This window comes from Triplophysa dalaica, chromosome 17 (assembly GCF_015846415.1).
Source record: "Triplophysa dalaica isolate WHDGS20190420 chromosome 17, ASM1584641v1, whole genome shotgun sequence".
NCBI classification, from domain to species: Eukaryota; Metazoa; Chordata; class Actinopteri; order Cypriniformes; family Nemacheilidae; genus Triplophysa; species Triplophysa dalaica.
In genome coordinates this window covers 18,852,456-18,867,346 of record NC_079558.1, presented here as the reverse complement: position 1 = coordinate 18,867,346, position 14,891 = coordinate 18,852,456, and the positions used below count along the sequence as shown (strand labels likewise).

The 14,891-nt window shown below is 43.4% G+C and overlaps 1 protein-coding gene across 6 annotated transcripts in view; it reads left to right on the top strand.

Annotated features, from left to right (window-relative positions):
* The window catches only part of ank3b (ankyrin 3b), a 135,354-nt gene that overhangs the window by 112,663 nt on the left and 7,800 nt on the right, over positions 1–14,891 (top strand). For all 6 annotated transcript variants that reach the window (XM_056770715.1, XM_056770714.1, XM_056770713.1 and 3 more), the window contains 12 exons: positions 40–194; positions 318–529; positions 1,154–1,361; positions 1,434–1,530; positions 1,611–1,839; positions 1,926–2,051; positions 4,042–4,164; positions 4,566–4,592; positions 5,473–5,554; positions 6,488–12,220; positions 14,110–14,184; positions 14,496–14,627. In XM_056770715.1, the coding sequence (XP_056626693.1) occupies positions 40–194; positions 318–529; positions 1,154–1,361; positions 1,434–1,530; positions 1,611–1,839; positions 1,926–2,051; positions 4,042–4,164; positions 4,566–4,592; positions 5,473–5,554; positions 6,488–12,220; positions 14,110–14,184; positions 14,496–14,627 (7,199 nt within the window). The remainder of the gene's footprint in view (positions 1–39; positions 195–317; positions 530–1,153; positions 1,362–1,433; positions 1,531–1,610; positions 1,840–1,925; positions 2,052–4,041; positions 4,165–4,565; positions 4,593–5,472; positions 5,555–6,487; positions 12,221–14,109; positions 14,185–14,495; positions 14,628–14,891) is intronic.

Here is a 14,891-nt window from a genome sequence, read left to right as displayed (position 1 = left end):
AAGACAGTCCGTGTTAATGGCCTGTTGTGTGTGTTACAGCCCTGTGATCGTGGAAATCCCTCATTTCGGCTCTATGAGGGGTAAGGAGAGAGAGCTCATCATGCTGAGGAGTGAGAACGGAGAGACCTGGAAAGAGCATCATTATGACTGGAAAACCCAAGACCTCCAAGAGCTCCTCAATGGCATGGATGAAGGTAAAATCCACCCGGCAACAGGCCTCAACAACCACCCTAGCAACCGCATCACAAAGTCCTGTCGTATGACATCAATGCTTGTGTGTGTAACAGTAAAGGATTTCATGCTGATGTTCTTGACAGAGCTGGACAGCACAGCAGATCTGGAGAAGAAGCGGATCTGCAGGATTATAACGAAGGACTTCCCACAATACTTTGCGGTGGTGTCACGCATCAAACAGGAGAGTAATCACATGGGTCCAGAGGGAGGGGTTCTGTCCAGCATGACGGTTCCTATGGTCCAGGCCTCTTTTCCTGAGGGAGCGCTCACCAAAAAGATCAGAGTTGGGCTGCAGGTACATGGTCAAGTCCAGATGATGCTGAATCCTTGTCATGAAGGAAAACTTTTTACTAGAGTTACTGTGTAGTGACCGTGTTTGTTTTAGCAGATTGATTACCTTTGGAATATATGTACATGTGACCACAGCTGTTCTACAAATAGCACTGTTTATTTGTGGTCATCATAGTTTAACAATATTTATGTGGTAAATCAGTGCTTGATTTTCATAAGGGTACTAATGTGAAATGATATCTGACAGTAAATTAAATACAGTGTTGACACGTTGTCTTGAGGCAGATACAATATTTCCTATTTGTTTTACATTGACGTGGTTGTCATTGTCAGTCATCTGTCAATTTGGAAAAAAATCATGACAAAAATGCAAGAACAATCTATGTATTCATGTTTCAGGATTTTCCCATAAACTTTTGTCACTGCCTTGCAAAAATGCAGAAATATAGCAAAGTGTTGATCTGAATTGAAATGTTCTGAAGAAGGTTCAGCTGAATGAAATGTTCTGAATATCAAAACTGTGATATTTCAGTACGATGTGGATTTGTTGACATGTTTAAAAACCAGTTGGGTGACATTTGTGATATTGTTTGGTGGACACAGTCTGTAAATTGTCATCTTTCGACAGGCTCAACCTCTTCCAAATGAAGTGGTGAAGAATTTCGTAGGGAATCGTGCAACCTTCAGTCCTATAGTGACAGTGGAGCCTCGCAGGAGAAAGTTTCACAAGCCCATCACCATGACCATCCCTGTGCCTCCTCTCTCTGGAGAGGGAGTGATGAACGGATACAAGGGAGACACTACACCCAGCCTCCGACTCCTCTGCAGTATAACCGGTGAGAACGCCTTACAGTCGTCAATAACACCGCGTAACCATGACAAACGTCTAAATCCCCATATAATGACAGGTGGCACATCGCCGGCTCAGTGGGAGGACATCACTGGCACCACACCTCTGACTTTCATCAATGACAGTGTGTCTTTCACCACAAACGTGTCTGCCAGGTACCAGAACATCATGTCAGAAAGTCTTCTTGCCTGCTCTGTATTTGTCTCTGATGGCATTGCGAACTTTGTGTCTCCAGGTTTTGGCTGGCAGATTGTCATCAGATCCCTGAGACGGTGGGTTTGGCCACACAGCTCTACAGAGAGCTCATCTGTGTGCCCTACATGGCCAAGTTTGTGGTGTTTGCTAAAATGAATGACCCTGTGGAGTCCAGCCTGCGGTGCTTCTGTATGACGGATGATAAAGTGGACAAAACTCTGGAACAGCAGGAGAACTTTGAGGAGGTGGCCAGGAGCAAGGACATCGAGGTATCATTATCTAGAGTGTAACCTGTCGTCTGATTATGTTGAAGATGTTTTTCTGTGTGGCATGTGAACATCTGTTTGTTTGAAAGGTGCTGGAAGGGAAACCCATTCACGTGGACTGCTACGGCAATTTGGCTCCACTCACCAAATCTGGACAGCAGCTGGTTTTTAACTTCTACGCATTTAAAGAAAACAGACTCCCGTTCTGTGTGAAGGTAGGACAGTTTTATCATGATATTACCTGTAGATACATGAAGAAAACCATAAAGATACCAATAGAAAATGTCTGTGCCATCTTTATCGGTCCTGCCAGGATTTGATTTTTCATTTATGATTTTTGCGACCAAAATGACTAACTTTCAGGTTATATATTGGTTTTTTCTCTGTCACACTTGACTTTTCCCTCCATTGACTTCCATTCATACGCACACGAATGTGCCTGACTGGAAACGCAAGCCCGTCCGTAGGTATTTAGCATTTCGCTGCATAGCAAAGTACAAGTTTGTTGAACTCTGACCTGCGAATTCACATCACATGTGTATGTGAGACCAATAGAAGATCAAACCTTCACGGAGGAATCGCTCCCGCCCATTTTCGTACCACTATCTGAACGAATTTCGCACAGTCAAAGTCGGACTGTGCATCCATCCATCCATTTTCTTCCGCTTTATCCTGGGCCAGGTCGGGGGGCAGCAGTCTAAGCAGGGATGTCCCTCTCCCTAGACACTTCCTCCATCTCTTCCGGGGGGACACCGAGGCGTTCCCAGGCCAGCCGGGAGACAAAGTCCCTCCAGCGTGTCCTAAGTCTTCCCCAGGGTCTCCTCCCAGTGGGACATGCCCGGAACACCTTTCTTGGAAGGCGTCCAGGGGGCATCCGGAAAAGATGCCCGAGCCACCTCAGCTGGCCCCTCTCGATGTAGAGAATTAGCGGATCTACTCTAAGCTCCTCCCGGGTGACCGAGCTTCTCACCCTATCTCTAAGGAATCGCCCAGCCACCCTGCGGAGAAAGCTCATTTCGGCCGCCTGTATCCGGGATCTTGTCCTTTCGGTCATGACCCACAGCTCATGACCATAGGTGAGAGTGGGAACGTAGATTGACCGGTAAATCGAGAGCTTCGCTTTGCGGCTCAGCTCCTTCTTCACCACGACGCAGTATCAGAATACAGACAGCCGTGGATTTTATTAGGTTACTGTCACTTTAACACCTACATTAATGTGTGGATATAATTGACTAGTTGCACAAGATGGCGCCAGTGAGCTTTCGGGACGACAAAGTCTGCAGACTAATTTCCGGTCGTATAACACTGTGGTTAAAGGAGGATTTTTAGTCGGTAAATAATGGGTGTTATTTATATAAAAAGAAAGTTTTATATCAGCGATATGACAGATCCTCTTTATATTGCAGAGCACTTCGTTAAGCCAAAACAACTCCATTGTGTTATACGATCGGAAATTAGTCTGATGACCCTGGCGTCCCGAAAGCTCACTTCTTGTGCAATTTGCCCATAATAATAATAATTCATCAACTAGACATAGCTCTTTTCTGAATAATCAAAGCGTTCACATGGAAGGGGGAATCTCCTCAACCACCACCAATGTGCAGCATCCACCTGGATGATGCGACGGCAGGCATATTGCGCTAGAATGCCAACCACACAGCAGCTTATTGATGGAGAAGAGACAGAGTTACGAAGCCAATTAGTACACATGGGGATGATAAGGAGGCCCTGATGTATAGAGGCAAATGGGCAAATTTGGCCAGGATGCCGGGATAACACCCCTACTCTTATTCGAAGGACATCATGGGATTTTAAATGACCACAGAGAGTCAGGACCTCGGTTTAATGTCACTATACTGGGGCATTAGGACCCACACAGACCACAGGGAGAGCACCCCCTGCAGGTCTCACTAACACCTCTTCCAGTAGCAACCTAGTTTTTCCCAAGAGGTCTCCCATCCAGGTAGTGACCTGGCTCAACCCTTCTTAGCTCTGTGGGTAACCAGTCTTGGGCTACAAGGTGATATGGCTGCCGGCTTAATAACACAAAATGTCACCTTAAATCAAAACTCATTGTGTTTACTCTGTTTTGTGTATTGTCGATGTTTGAAACCGAGAATCTAAACAAGCAATGTTTGTTTCAACTTCGCAAAATCAATCCGTTTGTGGCATGAAGATCAAATAACATTCATTTGTCCTCTGTAGGTGAGAGACAGCAGCCAGGAGCCGTGTGGCCGTCTGTCCTTTCTGAGAGAAGCCAAAACCTCCAAGGGTCTGGTTCAGACCCCTATCTGTAATTTAAACATCACACTGCCAGGACTCAAAAAGGTACGAGTGACCAGCTGTCATGTGCTTCATATCATGCCATCTTCATACTCAGGACAGATAGACTCAGCGATGTTCTAATCACTGAAGGTTTAACTGGGCTCAGACTGCCTGAGTGTGTCTTTTATCTGTTTCAAGCTTCTGTTAGGTTGATGTTGTGGTCGTGACCGACCCAAATCACACGTTTGATTTGGATCACGCTTTGGCTGAAGGCGCACAAGCTTGTGCTTTTTGCAAACAGCTTTTGCTTTGTGCCTTTGTTTTGATTCAACCCTTTGTGTGTGGTCGCTGTGGCTTTATGTTGGTGTGCTCTCATACGGCTTTTTTCACATCCTGACGTTTCTTTCCCTGCTCTACAATATGTTATCCTCTCTGTTTCTGCAATGCATCTTGGGAATGGAAAGGATGCGGATTCAGATCCCGAGGAAGAGGTAATGGCGCTCATCTCCATGTGGTGTGCTAGTTGCTTTAGGTTTGGGTTTCTCTTGATAGACGGCTTGGTCTCAGCACTTATTCTATTCAATGCGCTCTAGATGTGCTGCATGTCATATTCTGCTGGCGTTTTCTTTGATTTTATTCATCCATACGCAGAACAAACTTCTGTGTAAATCGCTCGGAAAAAAAACATAACAGTTGACATCAATCGGTGCAGCAAACGATTTACACAGAAGTCTACTTATTTATGTTTCATAAATAAAGTCAATTTTTTGTATGTTTTGTAAGAGGAAACTATAGAAAGTTTGGTAACACTTCAGTATATGGAGCAATTCTCACTATTAACTAGTTGTTATTAGCATGCCTACTATTAACATATTGGCTGTTTATTAGTACTTATAAAGCAGATATTCTGCATGATCTTATTCTACGTCCCTAATCCTACCTAATACCTAAACCTAAAAACTACATTACTAACTATTAATAAGCAACAAATTAGGAGTTTATATTGTTTTTAATGGTTTGTTAATAGTGAGAATTGCCCCCTATACTGAAGTGTGACCGAAAGTTTTTCTTCCTGTTTCATAACCTTAAATGCGTTGCTTTCCATTAACGGTTGGAGAGACCCTACAGCCCGACCAATCTCAGTGTTTCATCACTTAACTAAATTATGCTAGCGAAGTCATTTAGACGCTGATCAAATCATTGTTCCTGTACAGTTGTCATAATCATTTTTGTCTCATAGAATACACAATAATCAGAACAATATTACACACGATCTAATGACAGAAACAGCCCAGTAGCTCCAGGAGAGCTGTAATGATGTTAGGGCTGTTACTGGAGGAACTGATAGGATCTTTGTTGTTGTTGTTACAGAGTGAAAAGCCAGAACGACGTCATACCTTTGCATCCCTAGCCTTACGTAAGCGCTACAGCTATCTGACCGAGCCTGGAATGAGTGAGTGTGATGTTTTCACTAATGTTTGAGAAACTAAAGCATTGGAAGCATCAAATATGATATATCACATACACGTTGTGTTATTTGCACATTCTTGCCATACATAAACCACAGTCCACATGCTTGTTTTTATCTTCTTGTTAAGTTTGCATGTCAAATGTTGGTATTTCAGTTGGAGTGCCGTGCCTGCCTTGTGCTTGTGATATTATTTCATCGGTCTGTTCCATTTCTCCCCACTGACTAGAATAATGTATTGCAACCATCATAATATCATTTTATTTTAATATATCTCTTTACAACCAGTCTTGCTCCTTTTGGCTTTGTGATTGTGCAGAATTGGTTTATTTTTGGCGGAAATGCATGGAGAGCCACAGGTATATTTTCTCTGGGGCTGTTACAGTTTGCACTGAATTGCCTGTCACTGAGGTTACTCAGACCTGCATGACATTTAGTCTGCGTTTGCCCTAATATGTTTTGCTGTAGCACAGGAACAAAGATGTTTTTTGGGGGGGAATCTTCGAAAGACCCAAATTGGGAATAGACCTGTTTTGGACCAAACAGATAAAAGGCACGGTAGTTACTGAGGTTAGTCAGTCACAGGAGAATATAGCACATCGAAAGTCAAAAGTGAAATTATTTTGCTGTGATCCTGTGCATTTGTCTTGCCGTTTTACGTTCTGTGTTTTTTTGTTTTTGTCATCGTTTTGAGTGTGCTTTGTTGGCCTTTTAGTTTTGTTTTGTGGAACATGGATGTCTTTGGATCATCTTTAATTTGGCACCATCCCCATCTTCAGTTCCATTTCACGCCACACAAACTGCTGTTGTACCTCTTTATAAGAAAAACGCCACTGACCAATTTTTTCCTTCTGGTCTCTCTGTTTTTTTTCACCATTTTTGTTTACTTTCTGTTGGATTTCATTTGTCTGTTTAAAGAAACAGTTGAACGAAGTACAACAAGAACACTGCCTGCTGGTTACGCTCACAAACCTGTCTTTTCAACAAGATCTTACCAGGCATGGTCGACTGCTCCTATTACCGTCCCTGGGCAAACAAAATGTGGACTGGGTTCCCTCTCCAGTTCACCTTCCAACACGCCATCTGCTTCGCCATTAAAATCTGCATGGTCCATTTCCTCCACTTCTCCAATCAAGTCCACCCTCGGAGCTTCAAATGTTTCTCCTTCAATATCAGTTAGCGATATAGCATCACCCATTAGAACATACCGGTCTATGTCATCTCCCATAAAGACTGTGCTTCAGCAATTCCAAAACCAAGTTCCAGTTTCATCCAGTCTCCTGGCTTCTACGGCTAAAACAGATCCCGGGTCCATTAAGGGGCTTGCTGCGTCATTTTCCTCAAGAACTAACTTAATTTCATCTCCTGGATCATTGCTAGAGAAAACATTCAGCACAGTAACCCAGTCAGATTCTGTAAAGTCCACCACAAATACATACAGTGCCTTATCATTTAAGTCAGCCCTGGCCCCCACAAGTACAGCAGCGTCCTCAACCGTTCGAAGTATATCAAGCTTGTCTTCCAATTTAATCACCACAGATGTGGCCAAGGGAACAATACAGTCAACAAAACCTACAATACCCAGCACAGAAACAGTCCTGTCAAACGGATCCATTACACCCCTAAAATATCCCTCGTCCTCCTCTGCCTCTTCCCGTCTGTTTACAGGAGGGACTTACAGCTTGCAGGAGCGGATACAAGCCACAACCCAAGCAGCAACAGCAAGTGCCGGTGCGGCATTTAGTGAGGCGGAGAAAACTCTCGCTGGTTCAAACTATAGCACACTGAAATCTCTGTCTTCCCCTTTTAGAGGCAATTTGTCAAGTTCTGTTTACGATTCCCTTAGATCATCAGCCACGCCAACCACTTTGATATCATCCACTTCCATGACAGTACCAGTATTTTCCGTGGTCAATGTGATCCCTGAAACCCAGGGGAAGAAAGTACCAGACACAATAACAATACCAACACCGAACCATACTCAAGCACAGTCCTCTACATCTAGACAGAAACCCCCAAAGCCCTCACTCTTTATTTCTCCTGCAGCCCTCAAAGCAGCTGCCACACCCACGCTGGCATCCAGTCAAGAGATTCTTAGGGACGTGGCAGATATGAAGGAAGATTTGATAAGAATGAATGCAATCTTACAAACCGACCCCACTAGTGCAGCCAAAAGCTTCCAGTCGCATGTTTCTAAAGAGTCTAAGATTGAGGATGAGGAACCTTTTAGATTGGTTGAGAAAGTTAAAAAAGACCTTGTCAAAGTTAGTGAAATTCTCACAAAGGATGTCCTGAGTGAGGCCAGAAGCTCAAGTAAAGACAGAGCCTCTGAGGATGAGTGGGAAGAGTTCTCCGAAGATGAAATTGAGGAGGCACGGCAGAATGCCCTGTCATTGACAGACAATGATCTCGATTTAGCTAAAATGGTTGATTATTTAGTGAATGATATAGGTGCTAGTTCCATCTCCAAAATAGCTAATGTTAAGAGCAGATATGATGAAATAAGAAAGGAAGGTGAGGAAAAACAGAAGCGCACCATTAAACCCGAGCACAAGTTGAAAATGCCTCCCACAGGTATGCGAACCTCTCCCTCAGAGAAAGATTTGAGTAAATTAGCCGACTCCTATAGTGGCACAGATGCTATCTTGGAATCCCCTGATGACTTTTCCCATGAACAAGACAAGAGTCCACTCTCAGATAGTGGTTTTGAAACTAGAAGCGAAAAGACCCCATCGGCCCCTCAAAGCGCAGAGAGCACAGGGCCCAAGCCCCCCTTCACAGATATGCCTATTCCCCCTGTCATAACAGAAACCAGAACCGAAGTCGTTCACGTCATCAGAAGCTATGAGCATCCTGAGGAGGCCCGTGAACCTCTAATGGATGAGGCTGCCGCTTTGAACCCTCCAGCATGCACTGAGCCCGAGGTGGCAGTTAACTCCATCAAAGACAAGGTAAAGGCCCTGCAGATGAAAGTAAACTCAGACGAGCTGGCATGCGTCAAAGAAGAGACCCATATTACCACTACAACTCGAAAGGTCTACCATAAACCTCAGCTAAAAGACGTCGGCTCTGAGAGAAATGAAGAACCAACAATGTCAGTACAAGACTTAATGAAAGCTTTTCAGTCCGGAAGAGACCCTTCCAAAGAACTGGTTGGCTTATTTGAGCATAAAGCTAGCCAAGACTCAATTAAAGGAGACGAGTTGACCCCATGGTTCCTTGAAAAGGACAAAAAGCCCAAAGTTGAGAGAATAATTGAGGTACACATAGAAAAGGTCAACACATGTGACCCAACTGAAGTCATAATCAGGGAGACTAAAAACCATCCAGAGTTTATATGTAAGGGTGAGCGTGGTCTTAAGGAGCTTTTTGATAAGGTTGATTATGAGGCCATTCAAGATGAGGATGAACTTATTGCTGAAGAGTCACTGCCTTTCTTCTTAGACACATCCAGAATGAATACCTCTGTCTCACAAGAGGAAGAGAGTCGCCCCAGTTCAGCTCAGCTCATTGCCGATGAATCATACAAAGCTTTAAAGCTCCTAAGCCAGCATTCTATTGAGTATCATGACGATGAGCTGTCAGAGCTAAGAGGGGAGTCATACAGGTTTGCTGAGAAAATGTTGCTGTCAGAAAAACTAGACATATCACATTTTGACACAGAGGACTCTGTGGCAGACCAGTCACATAGCATAAGTGCTGATGTGAAAGGGGCAGAAGCCTTTTATGGAGAAAAAGTACCTGGCCCCAGGAAGGAGTCCAAGTTCAGGTCAGCAAGGGATGCATCAGACAAATCAGGTAAATTTTCTCAACAAGATGAGCAGTATGACAAAGTAACAGTATTACATTACACTACTGATCCTGGTAGCCCTAAACATGCGGTCTGGATGCGTTTCACCCAGGATAGACAGGACAGGAATAGAGAGAAACTAATTTACGAAGACAGAGTAGATCGAACTATTAAAGAGGCAGAGGAAAAGCTGAGTGAGGTTTCACAGTTTTTCCGAGACAAGACAGAAAAATTAAACGATGAGCTTCAGTCGCCAGAGAAAAAGAAACCAGCAAGACTCTCTAAGGAGACACGGTCAGGGCCTAGTTCCATATGTAACACTCCTGAGAAAATACAAAAGGGTACAGCTGACGAATGGAATAAAGGTAGGCAGAAGCTGTTTGGCAGTACAAATGAAAGAAAAAGCGCAAGTCTGCCAAACAGTCCCGAGAGACATGTGCTGTCACGCTTCAGTGAGGATAAATCAAAACAGGACGATGCTCATCAACAGGCGAAGACAGGTAATGCAGGGCCCCCAGTCCCAGTTAAGACCTCCAAAGTGAGCTCTTTTCGACAAAAGTTTGAAACAGAAGCACAGAAACAGGATACAGGACAATCAAAACAACCTGCCAAAAAATTACCAGAAAGTAAATTGCCCGTATTTCAGTCTTTAGCTGCTTCAAAAAGGGCAGATGAAGAACAGACACCCTCTAGAAAACTAACTGAAACCGATACAAATAAGGTAGCCACTGAGAGTAGCAAAGCTCAAGGTTTTCAAGAAAGGGTGGTTGTCTCAAAGCAGGCAGGTGAAAAATCGTTGCCAGGAATCTCTACCAAATCAGAAACCATTGAATCCAGATCATCACTTTTTGAGAATAAGGAGCGTAAGAGCAAGGAAGAGACTCAACAGAGCCCTGCTAAAGTTCACTCTCTTGGCCTACATATTACAAGTAGGCAAAGTGTAACTGATCATGTTAAAGAGCAACAGTATTTAAAAAGTGACACTAAAACTGAGACAGGTGTTTTATTATCAAAGGATAATGTCAATAGGAATGACTCCCAAATCAAAACCCTTAAGAAGAAGACAGAATCTCATATTCCTGTTAGAACAGTATCTGGTTCCTCTGAAACTAATAAAACAAGTAAAGTGAATCAAGATGTGTTAGGTAAACAAACTGAAAAGAGTCAATCACACATACCTACTTTGACCAAAGCAAGGATTCAGGGCCGTGTAGAGTTACAGAGAGAGGAATCTGCAACAAAGAAGTCTCAAGAGGTTTCTGCAGAAAGTAGAAATGACATGAGCCCAGTGGAAAAAATATCAACAGTTACAACAAGAGAAAGTTTTAAAGGGTTAAAAACGTTACCAGTCTACGTAAGTGTTCAAGTTGCAAAACAGTCTGAGAAAGATACATCAGGAGCAGCAAATGGCACATTCAAAAAAATGGTCAACTCAGAAAGTAGATCGATTTACACGGTTAAACAAAAACAGCCCCCATCTCCTAAAGGCAGCCCTGATGACGACACTTTAGAACAGTTCTCTTTTATTGATAGCTCTGGCAAAAGTCCAATGACTCCAGATACCCCCAGCTCAGAAGAGGTCACCTATGATCTCACTTCAAGAACCCCTGACTCTTTCATTGCATTTATGCCAGGTATTGCCAGCCCAATAGCAGAGGTTTCAGAGGAGTCGGAAGGTAGTGACCAAGGCAAACATTTTTCTTTGAAAGAATTCAAAGCAGAAAAAACAACCAGTGGCAAACAAGAAACTGGCACGGAGTCAAAAGACAAACGAGTTGCATATATTGAGTTTCCTCCTCCACCGCCATTAGACTCAGATTCATCACAGCCTGAGAAAAGGGGGTCGACTCCGTCTTCCGAGGCTGAGACTGAGATGATGGAAGTGAATCTCCAAGAGGCGCGTGATAAACGTCTCCTCACAGAACCTATAATAAGAGTCCAGCCACCATCTCCTGTCACCCTAAGAGCTAATGACAGCGATTCAAGTGAGGAGGAATCAGTCTTTAAACCCATACCAACAAAGAAATATACCTTTAAGATGGATGGGGACAAAATTGAGAAAGAAAGCAATTTAAAAGAGCATGACAATAATGGGAATCGTAAAGAACTAGGGGCAAATGGTAACGCAAAAGAAGATGATGATGATTATGAACAAAATGGCAATGATCAGTCTATCACAGATTGCTCAATGGCAACCACTGCAGAGTTCTCACATGACACAGATGCTACAGAGATCGACTCTTTGGATGGCTACGAACTTCAGGATGAGGATGACGGTCTAAGTGAACACTTTACCAAACCGATTGGCTTCCCCATTGAGAACAGAAAAGATGTTTGGTCATCAGATAATTTGACAAGGCCAAGCGACCGTTGCCAGAGTAAACTTGAAGTCATTGAAGAAGAATCACCAGTTGAAGAGAGCAAAAAGACCAAAGCCAATACTGATCCCTCAAACAAAAGAAATGGTGAAGACAATGAAAGAAATGGGAAGCATTCCGATCACGGTTTGTCGGAAACGTACTTTAGCTACAAGCTCGATGAGGAGTTTAATACTCCTTTCAAAACTGTTGCAACAAAAGGATTTGATCCTTGGTCAAGCAAAGGCGGAGAAGATGAGGTTGTGGATGCTAGAATTAAGGACGACGAACCCAAGCCTTTTGGGTTAGCAGCAGACGACAGGTCTACAGCCACAACCCCTGACACAACTCCTGCGAGAACCCCGACCGATGAAAGCACACCAACTAGCGAGCCTAACCCTTTCCCCTTTCACGAAGGGAAGATGTTTGAGATGACCCGAAGCGGTGCGATTGACATGAGCAAGCGGGATTTTTTGGAAGAGAGGCTCCAGTTTTTTCAGATTGGTGAGCATACATTGGGAGGGAGGATAGGGGATGGGATGAGAGAACCAAGTTTGGTTACCTCCAATCCACAGATAGCAGAAAGAGCACAAGTTAAGCTGGAGGACAACACAGTCATATCATACAATATCATTCAGATATGCACTGACCGCTCAGGCACATCTCACGACATGGAGCCTCCATCATATTCAGAAGTCAGTTCTAATTTATGTTCCTCGTTTAGAGTAGGACTCAAATCTGCCAGTGTCGAGAGGAAGGATCTTGTTTTTGTAGATTGGGATAGTTGTAAAGGTCAAACAGTAGGGACTCATCAAAAAGGACTAGAAACATGTCGAGTAAGCCAGTACGATCAAAGAACAGACTGTTTAGGGGCCGAGACGCAAACATATCTCCAGAAAAAAAACAATCATTCCAATAACGATCAGAGTAATGTTGAGGCCTTAAATACGGCAACTCATTGCTTGCAACACAACAGTGTAAAAAGCAATCAGTTGTCAATGTCTCATCCCGGCACAAGTCAAGACGTTAACCTGTGTAAAGACTCAGTCAAAATGGACACTTTACGAAATGATAATATCCCAAAAATGTGCAGTAACATGAAAAGAAAGACACCAAAGTCCAGGTTGCCAGTAAGAGCCCCTCATTTATCATTGCATTCTAAAAGCGATACCGTTACATGTTCAAGAAATCTCAAACCAGTTGCCAGGAATCGATTAGATCCGTTTCCAGGTGTAGAGCCTAAATCTAGAATCCCAGTGATAAAGGTAAAAAATGTTAGTTCCATAACAGTAGGGAAATGTAGGAGCAACCAGAGCGATAAAGCGCAGACAACCAAAGCTACAGCTACCAAGAAAATGATAAAACCAAGCCCAGTTAGTAGATCAGGCAGTACACGTGCACAGAAGCCTTTATGTGAGGTGGCCAAAAGCCCTAGCAGTGGCTCCAAACATAGTGGTGCAATAAAGCTTCCAAATTGCCAGGAGAAAAAGATGCAGGCATATGATAAGGACGGAGAAAGCAGCACGTCAAGGAGCACATCTTTATCAGAGCCGTCACTGCCTTCCGGTACATCCAGGTCTGCTAGAGACGTGAGGTCACAGGTTGAGCAATCCCACAGAGACAGGAGGAGGAGTAAGAGGACTGATGGAGGTGAAGGCAGTCAGGGTGCTGGGCCCCAAGTGGCCCCCGGCGTGGAGATCGAGCCTAGTTTGTAAAACTTTCCACTTGTATGATCTTAGTTGCATGAACTGTTGTGATTGCCTGTGGTGTGACCTGACCGTAGATGTCATCTCTGTCATGTTGTCATCATTCTCTCTCTTGTGTACTCTTGTGTACTGATCTTTCTATGGATTAGCCAGGTTTAATGTAGCATGCCAGTGTTAGTAGGTCGCCGGTTGTTCTTAGTAGAGTCTTTGTGAGGTGTTAAGGAGATCTGCAGATGTCCCGAGGCCACGCAGACACACAGTCCTAGCACACAGCACTGAAGCCCGCATGTTTAGATTCATTTGAAACTGTGAATTGACCCACAACGGGTGGTAGAGACATTTGAATTGTGTCTTTTTCATTTGTGAAGTATGTTGTAAGATTTCACTATTAGATGGGTTATACGTGTGTCCTGTAAGATCCTGGTAGAATACATTTTTAACTAACCCTTTAAAACCACTTACAAGCTAACCAGACAATATCAAAACGTTTTGGAAACTCTTTTCTGATCAGTACGCCCCAAAGCGATGTATAAAAATGAAGCGCATTTTGTTGTAGCCACAATCTCTGCAAAACCTTTGATTGTCTTTGCTTGATCAGGAAAGGGTAGTTTACTTCTTTCCTTTTTTAACCTTCTCCAAAACGTTGATTTGAAGATGTGTTCATGTTTCTCCGTCTTCTGCTCTCAGGCCCTCAGAGTCCCTGTGAAAGGACAGATCTGCGTATGGCTATTGTGGCAGATCATCTTGGCCTGAGCTGGACAGGTAAGAGCTTCCAAAAACTGAAGAAGGACGCCACCTAGAGGACAAAGCTCTTAGCACACATATTCGCTACATTTGTTTATCTTTGTAAAAATATGTGGTTGTAATAATGTGTGTATGCATTCTGTTTTTGATTTGAGAGTATATTAGTGTGATAATGTCGTGTGTTCTTGCTCTGTTTGTTGATTTCTGGTAGCGTGGCTTCATGTGATCAGTAGGGTGTGTCATCTGCAGTCACTGCAGCACACTGTACATGTTTAAATGGAGGGCAGCAGAGACCGGGGAGACTCTAAATCAATTTTAATGTGTTGCAGAACTGGCCAGAGAAATGGAATTTACGGTCGATGAGATAAATCACATCCGTGTGGAAAACCCAAATTCATTGACAACTCAGAGCTTCATGCTAATAAAGAAATGGGTTAGCCGAGACGGCAAAAACGCTACAAGTAAGTGTGGTCATGCAGTCGGTATTGTTTTTTTTTTATGAGGTTTATAGGAATAGTAAACCATCTAACCATCATTTAAATTCCATCTCAGACTACCTTTCTAATGTAAGCACAGAGAGATCCTTTTATATTAAAAAAGTGAGAGAATTATCATATTTGGGTGAGCTTTTCCTTTAATCGTATGGAGGGTCCCGGCCGGATACAGGAGCAGTGATGTAAAATTTATATTTTTATTCAGCATGTGTGAGCAACCATAAACAAGTT